Genomic DNA, 16,011 nt, shown 5'->3' with positions numbered 1-16,011 from the left:
AAAGAGGAATCTAAAACAAAACTTCTCTTGACTCCAGACATTTTTCTGGAATTTCTATTCTCCCATACAGAACTTAGAGCCCCAATCTGCCTTTATTATACATAACTGTAAGGAAAATCCTTTCTGAATTTAGCCATTCGATGGGAAGACTTTAGCAATAGCAACGGATTGTTTGTGTTCATGGTCTTTTATAAAATAGAAGGAACAAGGTAAGTTTCCTTTCATGCTGATTCAGCAGTTGTTTTTTACTAAAATGGGAATTCTGAGCCCTCACTTATTTTATTTTGCCATTTCTCAGTTTTGTCTTCATATCGGCTATGACGAGTGAACTAAAGCGGAATTACTCAGAGATAACAGAATTCATCCTGTTGGGATTCAGAGCCCGTCCGAAGTTTCAGGTCTTCTTATTCTTAGTATTCTTGTTGATCTACATGGTCATTGTGGTAGGGAACTGCAGCATGATAATTGTCATTAAGATGGACTCCAGACTACAAACGCCTATGTATTTCTTCCTCAGAAACTTGTCCTTTTTAGATCTCTGCTATTCTACAGTCATTGCTCCCAAAACCTTAGCCAACTTCCTGACAACAGAAAAGAAAATTTCCTACAATGCTTGTGCTGCCCAATTCTTCTTCTTTGCTCTGTTCGTTACAACCGAAGGCTTTCTTCTGGCAGTCATGGCCTTTGACCGGTTCTCAGCCATTTGCTCCCCTCTCCTTTACTCTGTGCGCATGTCCCAAAAGGTCTGTGTTCGGTTGGTAACTGGCTCCTACATCTGCGGATGCATCAACTCCATGATACAGACAGGATTCACTTTCAGCTTACACTTCTGTGGAGAAAACAGGATAGACCACTTCTTCTGTGATGTCCCAGCTCTGATCAATATCTCATGCGTTGACGCCTTTGTGAACGAAATGATGCTGTTTGTTCTCTCTGCTCTCATCATCATTTCCACCACAACCATCATTCTGGTTTCCTACGCCTACATCCTTGCCACTGTCCTGAAGATCCCATCCACCCGCGGCAGGAGTAAGACCTTCTCCACTTGTGGCTCTCACATGGCAGCGGTGAGTTTATTCTATGGAACTGTGCTCTTTATGTATGCCCAGCCTGGGTCCATCTCATCGCCAGAGAAAAGCAAGATTGTGGCCGTGTTCTACACGCTTATAATACCCATGCTGAACCCTCTAATATATAGTCTAAGAAACAGAGATGTGAAAGATGCTGCAAAAAAAATACTAGGTGGGAAATGTTCTCAGTGTCATTCATGAAACCTTTACCTAGTGGACAAATTTCTCTTCAAGTTGTATACGGAAATAAATATAATTTCATAAGTTTTATATAGTAATAATTCTAACACAGATGCACTGAAGATTATTTTGTTTCTACTGAATATATGAAAAACACCTAAGTTCTCACTTTATACTATGATTTAATTTGACTAAGTAATAAATATGAAAACTTACCATATAAAATTGTTAAGATGATGCCACCTATGTATATTACATTCCTTTTAATTACTAGTTTAAAGGTATTATGATAGTCACTAAATGAAAACATGATCATAACATACATTTGGTATGAAAGATTATTGTGGCCCAAGGATCCACACACATATTTTAGGAAACATCATCTTTGGAATTAATAAAAGTATATGTGAAGCATTTCTTCACACAAATTTGTGGCAACAGTATTCTGCTAAACTGCATTTCCCCATTCCTCCTCTTTATATAAAATATCGTATTAAATAAAATATTGTATACTTATTTTCTGTTGATTCAAATGTGTCTTCTTGCAGGAAGGAGAGAGGCTCATAGGACTCTGTAAACTAAATAAAACTTAAATGAATCAGAAAGTTCATGACACTGAATAGCCTTTGGAAGTTCAGATTCCAAGGATACGAAACAGTAAACAACTGTTGGGGGGATAAGACTCTCTTTAGTGGAGATGTTCATACATTGAGCAGAAAGCTGCATAGATGTAGATTTCAAGAGATGCCAATAAAAGCAGGGCAGGTTTTAGGGCGATTTAGCTACCTTTGTGGTATCTATCCTCCTATAAATATGCACAAATAAATGTTTGGTATAACTAGCTAGGCTTTGGTGGAACAACTTTGATAAGTAGACATTTATTCATGTCTTCGCAGGAAAAGTCAAACAACTGCCACCCAAAGAGGGGCCAAAAACTAGACCCAAGGATGAGTTGAAAGGAGCCATTCTTTGGCTCTTGAGATAGAAGACAGAGACTGATCCATGTGAGGGTGAAGTCTATATATGTCTACAATTCCCCATATGTCATGAAATAGCAAACCTTCTTGATGTAGTGGTGATATGCTTTGTGATGGGTGATACATTATGCAACCAAGAATGACTCTTCCGAGAATGGACTTTGTTTTCAGGGGGAAACCCATAGAATCTTTCTCTATGAGAAACATGGTGGCATGCCTCACTGATGAGTAGGAGCAACTTCAAAAATGTAAGGATAGCACCAAGTGAGTGTGAACTATTCAAAATTATGGTGTAGTTGAAAGCATATAAGATATGGGAATGTAATCAGGCTCTGGCAATTGTTTCTTGGCCTTTATTATAGACATTAACACATACAGCCAAGGCAGAGATGGCTGTTCTGAAAAATCTTAAGCTAAGTAAGGGACAAATTACAGTAGGAAAAACACATGTTGATGCTGAGTCATTAGTCTGAAATTTATCAGGGAAGGTAATAAAAAAGAAGGATGAAAAGGGAATCATTTATTTTAGCTATCAAAATGCAATGGCAAGCTTCTGCAATTTAGAAATGTGATAATTTCCTGGAATCCAAGGACTTGTAACTTATTCTAAGTGAAGAGAAAAAGCTAAAGTGATTGGGAATTCTGCTCAGGTCTAACTTTTAACACAGATAAAGAGAAAGTCCTTGATGTTTCATATATGTCTACAGTTCCCCATGTCTATAATTTCCTTAATAACAATAGGAAACTATGATAATCAGAAAGTCCTCTGTATATGCACTGCTTTAATTATGGAAGAAATAAGCAAGGAGTGAAAGGACATTTTAAAGCCTAAAGTCTGAGGTTAGGAGACATGGTCATAGAAGAGACTCTGACTGCTAAGGAAATGGAGAAATAAACTGATTTCTCTACCTTTCCTTCTGTGGACAGATGCCATAACCTGAAGCAAGAAAACGGAACTCATTCAATGACAGCCTGGCTATAGGAAGCAGGGAGCATTTGGCTATTTCTCTCTGAGACCATAAATACAGGAAGCCAGAAGACAATAGAAGAATTCCTATTATACTGAGGTAACCCAGTATGCATGATACAGCATTTAATGCTCAGGTGACAAGGGAGTTTTAATAAAGCCCATGGCATAGAAGGGACATTGGCAATTGAGTCTTAGGAGATTAGCTGGACCCTGTGCTTGGGCCAGTAGAAGAGACTCTAGAATATCTGAATGAATCAGGCCCTCGTTTAAATTGGTTTCATAAAACAGTTGGTGGAGCAAAAGCAAGGGGCAAGAGAGATAACATTAGTGCACATCTGGGTTTCTTGAAGGCACATATGGAAAGATTCTCAGTTAGCAAGATGGCCTGAAAAATACTGGCTGAGAGCAGGGTGGTGTGCCTTTCACCTTCTGAATAAAGCTCAGCAACTGTTCACAGAAGACCCACACGACAAAACAGAACAGCTTACAAAGATTAAACAGTTACTTCCCCAAAGATTATACAATGTGCATATCTCTCGAGTTAATACACACACACACACACACACACACACAACTGTGTATGTGTAGAATGTTCACCTATGCTGGAGCACCTTCAGCAGCCTGGGAACCATCACTCTCTTAGGCTGACAGAGAAGTAAGATTGTTTCCTTTTCCTCTTTGAGCTTTAGCCTGCCGGAGGCGTGAAAACTGGCCTGGCTAAGACCACTGGAGATATAATGCACAGTGCTACGACAGCAAAATCTCAGGATGAGCACATAATAAGATTCACGGAAAATGACTGTGAATTAGAAAGTGCAAGATGTGGTGCTCCACATACACTGATGTCCTCCAACATTGCTTTTTTGAGTTCTTTTTCATTCAAGTCGTGGGATCCTTCATGCCGTACAGAGCCATGCTAATGTTTTATCTTACTATTTCATTACCTATTGGATACCAAAACCAATAGGACCTTACTTGTAATGGAAGATGATGACTTTTTAAGGATCCTGTTTATTACTTGTAAATTTTATTTTCATTGTAAGTTATCTTTTGAGTGTCACATAGATTTGGAAACTTCTGGAAGGAACAAAATGGTTGAAGAGTTTTAACAAAGACACATGTAGAGGAAGAGTACTCTGAGGAGCTATAATTCTGTTGGATGAAAATCTCAGTGCTAGAGTGAGCTACCTACCTATGAATGTTTGGTTAGGGAGGCCTTCTGAAGGGTAAGGCTGCTGTCACTGCTGTTGATTCCATGCCAGAACTACAGAGTAATTCAATGTTGCTGAGGGCACTACAAGCTTTGGTTGCAGGATAGGAAAAAAGAAAATGTGAGGAGGTGGCTGGTATCTGCAACCTGACTTTCTTAATTCCAGAATGTTCTTGGTCCATTGTTGGGGAATGATTTGCATTTGCTTTCCTGAACAGCTATGCATCCTGCATGTTACATTGCTGACATGTCAGGAATGAGAGGTCAATGGCACAGTTGTGGCAAATTATTATGGATTCAGAAAACTGCTTTATAAATATACATGAAGCTTGCTTCATAGGTACTTCAAGACAAGACAAAATTTTTGAAAAGAAGTCATATGCCTCAGTGATAAGAACACAGATATTTTAAAAAATGGATATGATGTGCTCACCAAACACCCCTGTAGACATTTATGTTTGTGCCTAAAGATTCCTGCTATTTTTAGCCTCAATCAATTGCTTTTTCAGTGCAAGATGGTTACTGCAAAGAGTCATAACTGTTTAAGCTCTTGGAATTAAGTGGCTCATTGGCAGTGGCCTAATGCTCAAGCATCAATAGAAGACACTAACCAGGGATTGGATACCACACTCTCAGAATTTAAGGGATGTCATGCAAGAGTTTGAATGAAAGAATGTAAAAGCTGGAGGAAGATGTGTATTGTAAATGCACATTTTCTTTGGATTGGAACATTTCTTCATGGAAGGAGGAGGAAGAAAACTCATGAAAGAAACTAAACTTCCAGTGCTCTCAAATCTCACAGAATTTACTATGTTCAGCCAGTGAAGAAAGTTTCAAAATTCAAAAGCCCTCTCCCTGGTGTTATAAAACTAGTGAGTGTTGCTGACAAGCAAAGATTATCTGGTGAGGTTACTGGCAAGGAGCTTCAGAGATATAGGTTTCATGAAAAGAAACTATGCTGAGTGACTTTTCAGTAATGCATTTACCTTTGTGTCACCCATGTTCCTGTAACTAACCCCCATGGAGAAATTGGTCACCCAAGCCAGTCTCAGGTGAAAAAGTTGCATTGGTCTTTCCAAGTGCTGTATCTGGTGTGAACAGAAATTTGTATATGCCTTCCCAGGAGAGGATAATTAACAAATAATAAATGGACCACAGTGCCAAAGGCTAGTTTGGACAGGTCAGGGGAGACTGAGGAGGTGTGTGTAGAGTCAGTAACTGACCACTCAGCAGTTTTTTCTAAGGGTACAAAACTTTATTCTCTGAGATGGAACTATTTGTAGCCAGCAATAAAAAAATTAAGGGGAAATACTCTCTCTCTCTCTCTCTCTCTCTCTCTCTCTCTCTCTCTCTCTCTCTCTCTCTCTCTCTCTCTCTCTCTCCCTCTGTCTCTCTAAATGGTTGAAGCAAGACAAGTTCCAAAGAGCAAGTTTCAACAAACTTCATCAATGTCACACACACACACACACACACACACACACACACACACACACACACGCTCTCGCATGTAAACACACGAACGCACACATACACACACACATGCACACACATACAGATCTATGGACAGACTGACATATGCACATTCACACATTGGGTGTATGAAACAAATCCTCAATGCCTCCAACCATAATCACACATTCATATTGGATGGATGGAACAAATTCAAATGAGTGAAATCCAATCATTTTACACATACACATTTGGTGGATGGAGCAAACTACTAAGGTTCCAGCAGCATTATTTTTTATCCCTCAGATTATATATCCCATAAAAAATTCAATGTGTTTACATTCTATTTTACCTTAAGTGAATATTACAATGACTGTCACATTCCCCAATATCTTCATATGATCAAATGTTCCATGTACTAAAGGCAAAAACCAACTTATTCCCAAGAACCAACTAAGCCATTTGTTACGGACTAACAAAGTATAAGCCAGGAAGATAATTTTCTCAGCAAGTTTTTCCTTACTGATGTGCCTGTTATTTTTGGTTATAAAGAATCAATTATAAAGTAATATTATAAAAAATCTTAAAATAATCACAAACACATCTTTATATAAATAACAATCAGCCATTTCTACTTTAAATCTTCAAGGTGTACATCTACTCACTAACAATTTTTTTATTAAATTGTTTCAGAAAGTTGAGGCCAAAATGGGTGCAAGAAATTAATCATCACCAGGCCAGCTTCAGGAGGTGGTCATATTAGCCAATGCTAATTGGGGTATTTGTTCTTGCTCCCTATTTCAAAAAGTTTCCAGCTTACCTATTAAAACTTTATTTTTCTAAACTTTAAATTGTTCCTTAAGATTTTTTTTTTACATCAGAGCCACTGACAAAAACATCTTGACCTAACTTTGTAAAAGTTCCTGGTATCTTGACTTGACTTAAACTCTGTCAAATCATTAATTCATCTAAACAATATTATTTTTGAAAGTTCATATTCGTATTGATTTGCAGGAAAGTTGCCCAAATAAGTGAGCTACCACTCAGGAAGCAACACACTACGTTATAGGCAGTGAGGCTCTCCTCACAACCAATCACACCATCACAGAGATATGGGGAGCATAGCAATGACAAGCAAGGAGGCACAGCAGCAGCAGGAAGTAATCTGGAGCAGGAAGACCTTAGGGCCACGCCTCTCCAAGGTGCACCCACTGCAGCCATGCAGAGTGGTGAACGTCCTCCAGGAAGTTCACCTGCCCACTCCAGCTCCTCCTTCATGGCATCTGCCCCCCACACAGTCTTGATCATCATTTTTCTAAAGAGTTAACTGTAGTAGCTAGATGCTGAAGAATCTTAGTTGAATAAAACACCTAAATGGTTCTAGAAATATCATTAGCCAAGTACATAGCCTAGTGCATGTGGAACAAGGTAAAAAGAAGTCACACAGACTAGAGACAACTCTTTCACCTCTTTGATTGTATTTTCCTGTATTTCTTTGATGGATTTATTTTCATCCTTTAAGGAAAGCCTCTATCATTTTCATAACCTAAGATTTAAGATCATTTTCTTGTGCTTCAGGTGTGATAATATCTCCTGGGCTTACTGGTTTCTGGGGGTGTCATATTGTCCTAGGATTTGTTGCTTGTGTTTCTAAGCTGAACTCCAGCCATCTTGTTGTCTCTGGTGTTAGCAGGCCTGGTGGATCCTCTACTGACCTTGTCTCAGATGGGTTAGGCAGATTACTAGTCAGCAGTAGACAGGGCTCTAAGCTGAGTGTTGTTTGGGTCTTACACAGGCCTCCTGGGATAGAAGGGCATGTGGTTTTCATCCTGCCTACAGCTCACCACTTCTGGCTCTCTAAGTCTGTGTCCCAGATCAATCAGGCAAATCCGGTTGTGTTCCAGGTGCGTCAGGCATACAAAGCAGATCACCAGTGGCCACTGGTGTTATGGTTTCAACAGTCCGGCCACTTGCTAGCCAAGAAACTGCATTCCTAGGACTCAGATTCTGTTGGTCTCCACCATCTTGGACCGGTGAGCCTGTGTATTCCTATTGTCCAGCTGATCTCCGCTAGAGGACCAGCAGAACTGTGGATTGGAGTCGGGTTTACGACCCTAGTGTCCAGGTGCTGCCTCCCAGGGAAGCAAGAGGAATCCAAGGTCTAGTTGCTAGAGCGCGCCTGAAACTGGGGACCTGAGCTCACATAGACAGAAAGCACCATGTTGCACAATTCCAGGACCTTGCAAGACTCCTTGGCCAGGGAGATGGCTGTGGGGGCCTAGAACTTTGTGTCCCCAGCTCCATGGATGTCTCTTCCCATTCAGGAAACACCCATATCAGTCCTTTAGAAGTAGCAACTAGGTTGTGCACCTTCACAGTCATCTCTGATCTTCTGCCACTCAAATACAGCATGGCCTCTACCACCACCATCTTGCAAAAACTCCATTTTATCTTATTTTATTTTATTGTTATCCCTTAAAATCCTGGGTTTTTTTCTAGTGAGAGACAAAAAGGGAGTGGATCTGGATAGGAAGGCATATGGAGAAGAGTTTCAGGAGAAGAGAGATGGAAAACAGTAAACAAGATATGTGAACAAAACAATCTATTTCCAATAAATGGAAGAATAAGAGAAAAATCACATTATAATATGGAATATATGTGTTTAATCCACTTTCTCTATATTGTTATACAAATATATTTTAAAATGTCTATTCTACTGACTTAGAAAATCAAAGGGAAATGGATGATTTTTCTTGATAGATTTCACTTTAAAAAGTTAAATAAATATTAGTTAAACAATTTAAATAGTCCTGTAACCCCTAAGGAAATAGACGCAGTCATCAAAAATCTCCCATAAAAAAAAGCCCATAGCCAGATAGTATTAGCTCAGAATTCTACCAGACATTGAAGAAGAGCTAAAACTAATACTCCTCAAACTATTCCACAAAACAAAAACAAAAAGACCATTTCCAAACTCATTCTATGAATCCATAGTCACCATGATATCTAAACCACACAAAGACCCAGCAAAGAAAGAATTTCAGACCAACTTCACTCATGAACATCAATGCAAAAACACTCAGTAAAATATCCCCAAACCAAATCCAAGAACACACCAAATACATCATACACCATGATCAAATAGGCTTCATTCCAGGAATGAAGGCATGGTTCAACTTAAAAAAACCTCATCAATGTAATCCACCATATAAACAAACTAAAAGAAAAAATCTCATAATTATCTCATTAGATGCAGAAAAAGCCTTTGACAAAATCCAACACTTCTTCATGCTGAAAGTCTTGGAGAAATCAGGGATTCAAGGCACACACCTAAACCTAAGAAAGGTTACATACAGAAAACCAATAGCCAACGTCAAACTAAATAAAGAGACACTCAAAGCAATTCCACTAAAATCAGAGAAAAGACTGTTTCCTACTTTCTCCACCTCCCCAGTCCTTAATTTCTAGCTAGATCCCATAAGACAACTAAAGAAAATCAAGGGGTTATAAATCAGTAAGGAAGAAGTCAAAGTATTGCTATTCACAGATGATATGATATTGTACATAAGTGGCCCTAAAATTATACCAGAGAAGTCCTATGGCTGATAAACACCTTCAGCAAAGTGTCTGGATACAAGATTAATTAAAAAAAAAACCAGCAGCCTTTCTGGATACAAATGACAATTGGTCTCAGGAAGAAACAAAGGAAATGACACCCTTCACAATATCCACAAATGATATAAAGTATCTTGGTGTAACTCTAACCAAGCAAGTCAAAGACCTGTATGACAAGAACTTAAAGTCTCTGAACAAATAAATTGAAAAAGATATCAAAGATTGAAAGATGTCCCATGCTCACAGATCCATAGGATAAACTTAGTAAAAAATGGCTATCTTACAAAAAGCAGTCTCCAGATTCAGTGCCATCCCCAGCAAAATACCAACACAATTCTTACAGACCTTGAAAGGACAATTCTAAACTTCACATGGAAAACCAGCAACAACTACGACCTAGAATAGCTAGAACCATTCCATACAATAAAAGAACTTCTGGAAGTTTCCTGATCCCTGACTTCAAGCTGTAGTACAGAGCAATAGTAAGAAAAACTGCATGGTACTGACTTAGACATCGACTGGCTGATCAATGGAATCAAATCTAAGCCCCAGAGACGAAGCCGCATACCTACTAACAGTTGGCTTTTGACAAAGGAGCCAAAGCCATACAATGGCAAGAAAAAAAGCATCGTTAGCAAATGATGCTGGTTTAACCAAATGTCAACATGCAGAAAAGCAAATAGATCCATATTCATCACCCTATACAAAACTCAAGTCCAAGTGGATCAAAAACCTCAATATAACATGAGATACACTAAATTTATTGGAGGAGAAACTGGGGGAAAGCCTAGAACTTATTGGCTGAGGACACAACTTCCTTAACAGAACACCAATAGCTCTGCCTCTAAGATCAATAATTAATAAATGGGACTGTTGGCACTGATTCCTTAATGATTCTACTTTATTAGGAATTTCTTAAAGGAATGTACCTCCCTTACAACCCAACTGCCCTAAACAGGAGGGACAGGAGATTAAGGAGAACAAGAGTGAAACCTTCTGGGTATCAGTTCCACAGGGCAAATCCCCTGGCATAATTCTTGGGAGTCTAGCAGATCCTCTATCCGACAGAAGCTTCACCGTCAGTGGGCCGAACCTGGAGGAATCCACAGAGCTCACCACCTGCTGCCAAGTCCTTCAACTCTCTGCACTGTCGGGCAGGAGCCTCTGATCTCTCTCACCCCAATTCCTTAATGTCCTTCTCCCCCTATTCAATCAATGGTCCTTTTTGCAATACAAGCCCTAGGCAGAGTTGCTTGAGCCTGTATTTTGTCTTGGGCTAAAACTTCCTCTCTCTCTGAGTCTAAGATCTTTATCAGTTTGTAGAGACAAAGTCTCACTGGGGTCAAGCCAACCCAAGACTACTTTCACTTTGGGCCCATTCTAAGGCAAGGTTACATTCTTACCTTCTTGAAACTTTAAAGTTTCTGTAAGGCAAAAGCCACTCCCAATAGAATGAAACAACGGCCTACTGATTGGGAAAAGATCCTCACCATTCCTAATACACCAAAGGGCTAATACCCAAAATGTACAAAGATCTAAAAATTTAAGCACCAATAAATGAATTACCCCATTTAAAAAATGAGACACAGATCTAAACAGAATTATTTTTTACCAAGAAATCCTTAAAAATTTTTTATAGTTTATTTATATTACATGTAGATCATTATCCCATTTGTATCTTCCCGTTTCAGCTCCCCCTCCCTTTTCTGTCCTATCCCCCTTCCCTAGACCTATAACAGAAGGGGCTCTCCTCCCCCACCAGATGACCACAGCCTATCAGGTCTCATCCAAATAGCCTACATCTCCTTCCTCTGGCTGGAGTACAGAGAGTGGTATGGAAGAGTGGGGGGATGGAAAGTTCCAGAGGGCTCAGGAGGCCCACAAGGAGACCATTAAGGCTCTCAGATCTGGACCCAGAGGGGCTGTACAAACTGTTGCAGCAACCAAAGACAATGCATGTGGTGAACTCCAACCTCCTGTTCAGATATAGCCAATGGATAGCTCATATTCCACGGTTGTGGGAGGAGCAGGGACTGCCTCTGACTTGGATTCTGGTGCTCCCAATTTGATAACTGAAAGGTCTAGAATCACTTAAAGAAATGTTCAGTGTCTTTAGTCATCAGGGAAATGAAAATTAAAATGACTCTGAGATTCTGGAAAACAGTCCTCCACTGTTGGTGGTAGTGCAAATTGTACAACTACTTTGGAAATCCTTCTGGCACTTTCTCAGAAAACTTGGAATAGCTCTAGATAAATATCCAGCAATACCACTCCTGGGTATAATATACCCAAAAGATGCTCCACCATACAAAAAGGGAACTTGCTCAGCTATGTTTGTAGCAGCTTTATTAGTAATAGCCAGAATCTGGAAACAACCTAGATGTCCCTCAACTGAAGAATGGATAAAGATACTGTGGTACATTTATACAATGGAATACTACTTAACTACAGAAGGACATCATGGACTTTACAGGCAAGTGGTTGGAATTAGGAAAAAAAAATCCTGAGTGAGGCAACCCAGACCAAGAAAGACACACATGATATTTATTCGCTTATAAGTGATTTTTTTAGCCATATAGTATGGGATAAATATACTACAATGCACAGACCCAAAGAAGACAAGTAATAAGAAGGATCCAAGAGTGGGTATTCAAGCTTCCCTTAGAAGAGGAAATAGAGGAAATAGCCAGCATTGGTAGTGGCTGTAGAGAGGGAACGAGGTAGGAGAAGGAGGGCAGAGTGGTATGAGGGAGGAGATGAGTTGGGACAGGGAGGACAGAAGGCCGGCAGAGCAAAGAGAAGCTGTGTGCAGGTGCATGCTGAAGACCTGAGTCAGGGTTGGCTCCTTGGATGATGAGGGAGAGATTCTAACAGAGACTCCTAGAAGCAGGTGCCATAGTGACTTGAAGAGGCTACCTTCTAACTAGATAAAACTCCTAGTAGATGCAGGGGGAACCCCAGCCCTCCCACAAATAATTTGGCCCCAAATTTGCCTTGCCTACATGATGTGCAGGGATAAAGACAGAACAGAGACCGAGGGAATGTCCAACCAATGCGTGGCCCAACCCAAGCCTCACCCCACGGGTGAAAGCCAACCCCTGACACGGTTAATGATTCTCTGATATCCTTGCAGACAGGAGCCTAGCGGAGTTGTCCTATTTGAGGCTCCCACCCAGTAGTGGTTCAAAACAGATGCGGAGACTCACGGTCAAACTTTGGGCCATTTGTAAGGAGTCTTATGGAAAAGAGAGGGGAAGGAGAAAAGGACCAGGGAGTGACAGGAGCACCCCAAGAAGAACAACACAACCACATAACCAAGGCTTAGATGGACTTGCTGAGAATGAAGCACCAACCAAGGACCATGCATGGACTGGCTTCAGGCCCCCTACACAGATGCAGCTGTAGCCTTCAAACCTACTTTATTTGGGGTTCTTTAATGTTTATACCTCCATTTGCAAAGGCCATGCACCCTCAAGAGGCGGTTCCTCTTCCAGTGGACAAGCATCACCCGTCCTAACACAAGGCTATTTTCTGTGTAAAAACACTGCACACCTTTACACAAGTCTGTTTCACATCTCACACTTGGGATCAAAACAAAAACATGTTTACATCTACTACAAGAGCTTAGTGGATACTAGGCAAATACTCATACTACACTATAATCCTTTCCTGTTTCCTTAATTACAATGCTTAGTTTATTATCTTTATTTATATTTGTTTGTTTGTTTGTACATATGTGCCTGACTGTATGTGCATGCATTATGTCATGCAGGTGTCCATGGAGGCAAAAAGAGGATTCGGATCCCTTGGAACAAGAGTTATAAATGTTTGTGAGCTAGGCAGTGTGGGCTTCTTTAAGAGCTACAAGTGCTTCTAACCACATTAAGGCATCTTTCAGCCTCATTTTTTAAACAAAAATTAAATATTTGAAGTTTATGGTACCTTTTATATTAGCAAATAAATACATGCTACTAGTCAACATTGTTTTATAATTATCTTAAATTTCAGGTGTTATTTGTTATTAAATTTAAGACATTTAAAATAAAGTTCGGTTTGCTTTTGTTTTCAAACTTATCAGATTTTTTTTTTACTCTATGGTTTATTCTTTATTTCTTTCTACAATACTAAACTTTTTACCCATATTTTATCTTACAAATGTTATTTTTATCTTAATATCTGATAAGATAATAATTACAATGAATATCTGAAGTAAATATATTTTGTTTTAATAGAAAACATTTAGACAATACTCAGTGTTGTTTTTTTGTCTGTGTGTCTTCACTCTGTCCTCACATGTCTGCTGCCATACATAGATGTTTCTTAAAATAATAAATATAATTTCTTCTTATATTTTTAAAAATAAAATAAGCTCATTTTGCCATATCACTCATAATGGTAACATTTTTAAGAATAATTTATTAATGTGTGGTGAAACAAAAAGTGTGAAGAAATACAAGGTAAAGTCTAAGGACTCAATAATGATAGCTTGTTTTTCATATTTATTTTTGAAATTATAATTACATTATTTACTCTTTTCTCTTCCTCCCTTCAACCCCTCTGTGGTGTTTTAAATAGGTATGGCTCCCATAGACTCATGTGCCTGAAGGCTTGGCCGATAAGGAGTGGCACTATTAGGTGGGGTGGCCTTGGAGTAGGAAGTGTGTCACTGTGGGCTGAACTTTGGAGTCTCATATGGTCAAGCCAGGCCCAGTGAATCAATCTCCTTCTGACACCTGCGGATCAAGATGTAGAACCCTCATCTTCTTCTCCAGCACCATGCCTGCCTATGTGCTGTCACACTTCCTGCAGTAATGACAATGGACTAACCCTCTGAAACTGTAAGCCAACACCAATTATATGTTTTCTTTGTAAGAGCTGCTGTGGCCATGTTGTCCATTCACAGCAATGAAGCCCTAACTAAGACTCCCTCCTGTGCACCTCTCTTCTCTCTCAGATTTGTGACCTGTTCCTCTTTAATTGGTCACACACACACACACACACACACACACACACACACACACCTCATTTAGAAATCCAAACATAAAGCTCTTCTACTGTCACCACTATTTTCATCCATTGTGCCATATAAATATTTTTAATTAAAGATGTCTTTAAAGAAAAGATGAAGTCTTTCTCAATATAGTTTGCTAAAGTTGATTTTTCACTGACGGTTTACAGATACAATAATTCTCTATATACGTTTAACCTAATGTTCTGCTTTTATAGTTAGAGTCCCCCAAAAATAAATTTGTGTCTTTGAGAAGGTAAATGTGAGATTCGGTCTTGCTGGTCTCAAGATAAAATTTAGATATACAGAAGATAATTCCTCCACCTAACCACTAGGAGTATGTATATAAATATATCCCTAGGTTCATAAATACAACCCGATAAATCCTTGTGTTGACAAGAACAATTATGAAACTAAAATAAGAAGTGATTGCAAAATTTTGGCTTTGCATTCTGTTTTAATTTTAAAATATGATGGATACCAAAATTTGAGTTGAAGCTGTATCAGTCTGAGAAATAGAATAAGAAGTAGACATGCTTTGATTTTCACTGACTCTTTAATCTGGAAACTGGTCTGTAGCACAGGCATAGATTTCTTCATACTTTAAAACAAGAACTTCACAAATCACAAAGTAATGTACATATATTCACATTCATCACAGGTTCAAATCTCCCATTCGCTAGGTTCTATGATTTCCTATAAACCCCATACATGTTTTAAGCCTGAGAATTTATCAAGTTGCTGGGGATATTTTATGATTTTTTTTTAAAAGGAGAATTTTGTCTTATCTGTGGGACAGGCTTTTCCATTAATCTCCTTAAGATTTCTTTTTTTTTTTAACCTAAAATATGGGTAATTTCTGAAGTCATTTAGCCAATATAAATTTGTATTTTCAATGGAGTGAACACTGGAGACAATAAAGATTTATATAGCATCATTCTACCATTACTATTACTGTACATAAAAGTATTATGTAATACTTTTAAAAATATTTCTAATTAAAGAAAAACTCCTTCTTAATATAGTATATTCAAGCCAATTTTACATTGCTGGTTTACAAACAGCGTGATTCCCTATGGATGCTTAGCTTAATATTCCACTTTTATATTTAGGCACGAGAGTTAGAGGGTCCCTAAAGACAAATTTTTGTCATCAATAAGGCTACTGTGAGATGGGACTTTGCTAGTCTCAAGGAACAATTTAGGAATAGGGGTGATAATCCTTCAAACTTAACAAATTGATCCGCTTTGTCACAATTAGTTATTAATTGCAGCAGGGCAGCTAGATGATTCTCAGAGGGTAGAACGAAACTTTTGTATTCTACTGTGAATTATCCTCAGTCAGACCTGTGTAAAATGTTTCAAGAATTAATCAGTCTCAGCGGGCATTATTAAAAAGTGAATTTAGCAAGAAACAAAATTAGAAGCAACCCCAATAAATCCCTGCATAGATAGATAATTACAGAAAGAGTTTCAAGTGATGTTAAATGCCAAGGACTATAGAGCCATTGAGAAAAATTTTTAAGTTTTCAG

General features: G+C 38.8%; 1 protein-coding gene across 1 annotated transcript; it reads left to right on the top strand.

Moving 5' to 3' along the window:
* The first annotated feature begins 314 nt into the window (after positions 1 to 314).
* On the top strand, positions 315 to 14,254 carry LOC311585491 (olfactory receptor 9K2-like). Its single transcript, XM_084760712.1, has 3 exons — positions 315 to 1,067; positions 3,155 to 3,294; positions 14,047 to 14,254. Exons 1-2 carry the CDS (start codon positions 318 to 320, stop codon positions 3,161 to 3,163), a joined length of 759 nt encoding a protein of 252 aa, XP_084616838.1. The 5' UTR covers positions 315 to 317; the 3' UTR covers positions 3,164 to 3,294; positions 14,047 to 14,254.
* The last annotated feature ends 1,757 nt before the right edge of the window (positions 14,255 to 16,011 follow it).

The sequence above is a fragment of the Acomys minous genome (assembly GCF_964271855.1).
Source record: "Acomys minous genome assembly, chromosome: 15".
Lineage (NCBI taxonomy): Eukaryota > Metazoa > Chordata > Mammalia > Rodentia > Muridae > Acomys > Acomys minous.
The sequence above is the reverse complement of the archived record's forward strand: the minus strand, read 5'-3'. Positions and strand labels throughout refer to the sequence as shown.

What these genes read in the sequence shown, in the direction of transcription:
- LOC311585491 (XM_084760712.1), top strand. Translation starts at nt 318, where the DNA reads ATGACGAGTGAACTAAAGCGGAATTACTCAGAGATAACAGAATTCATC.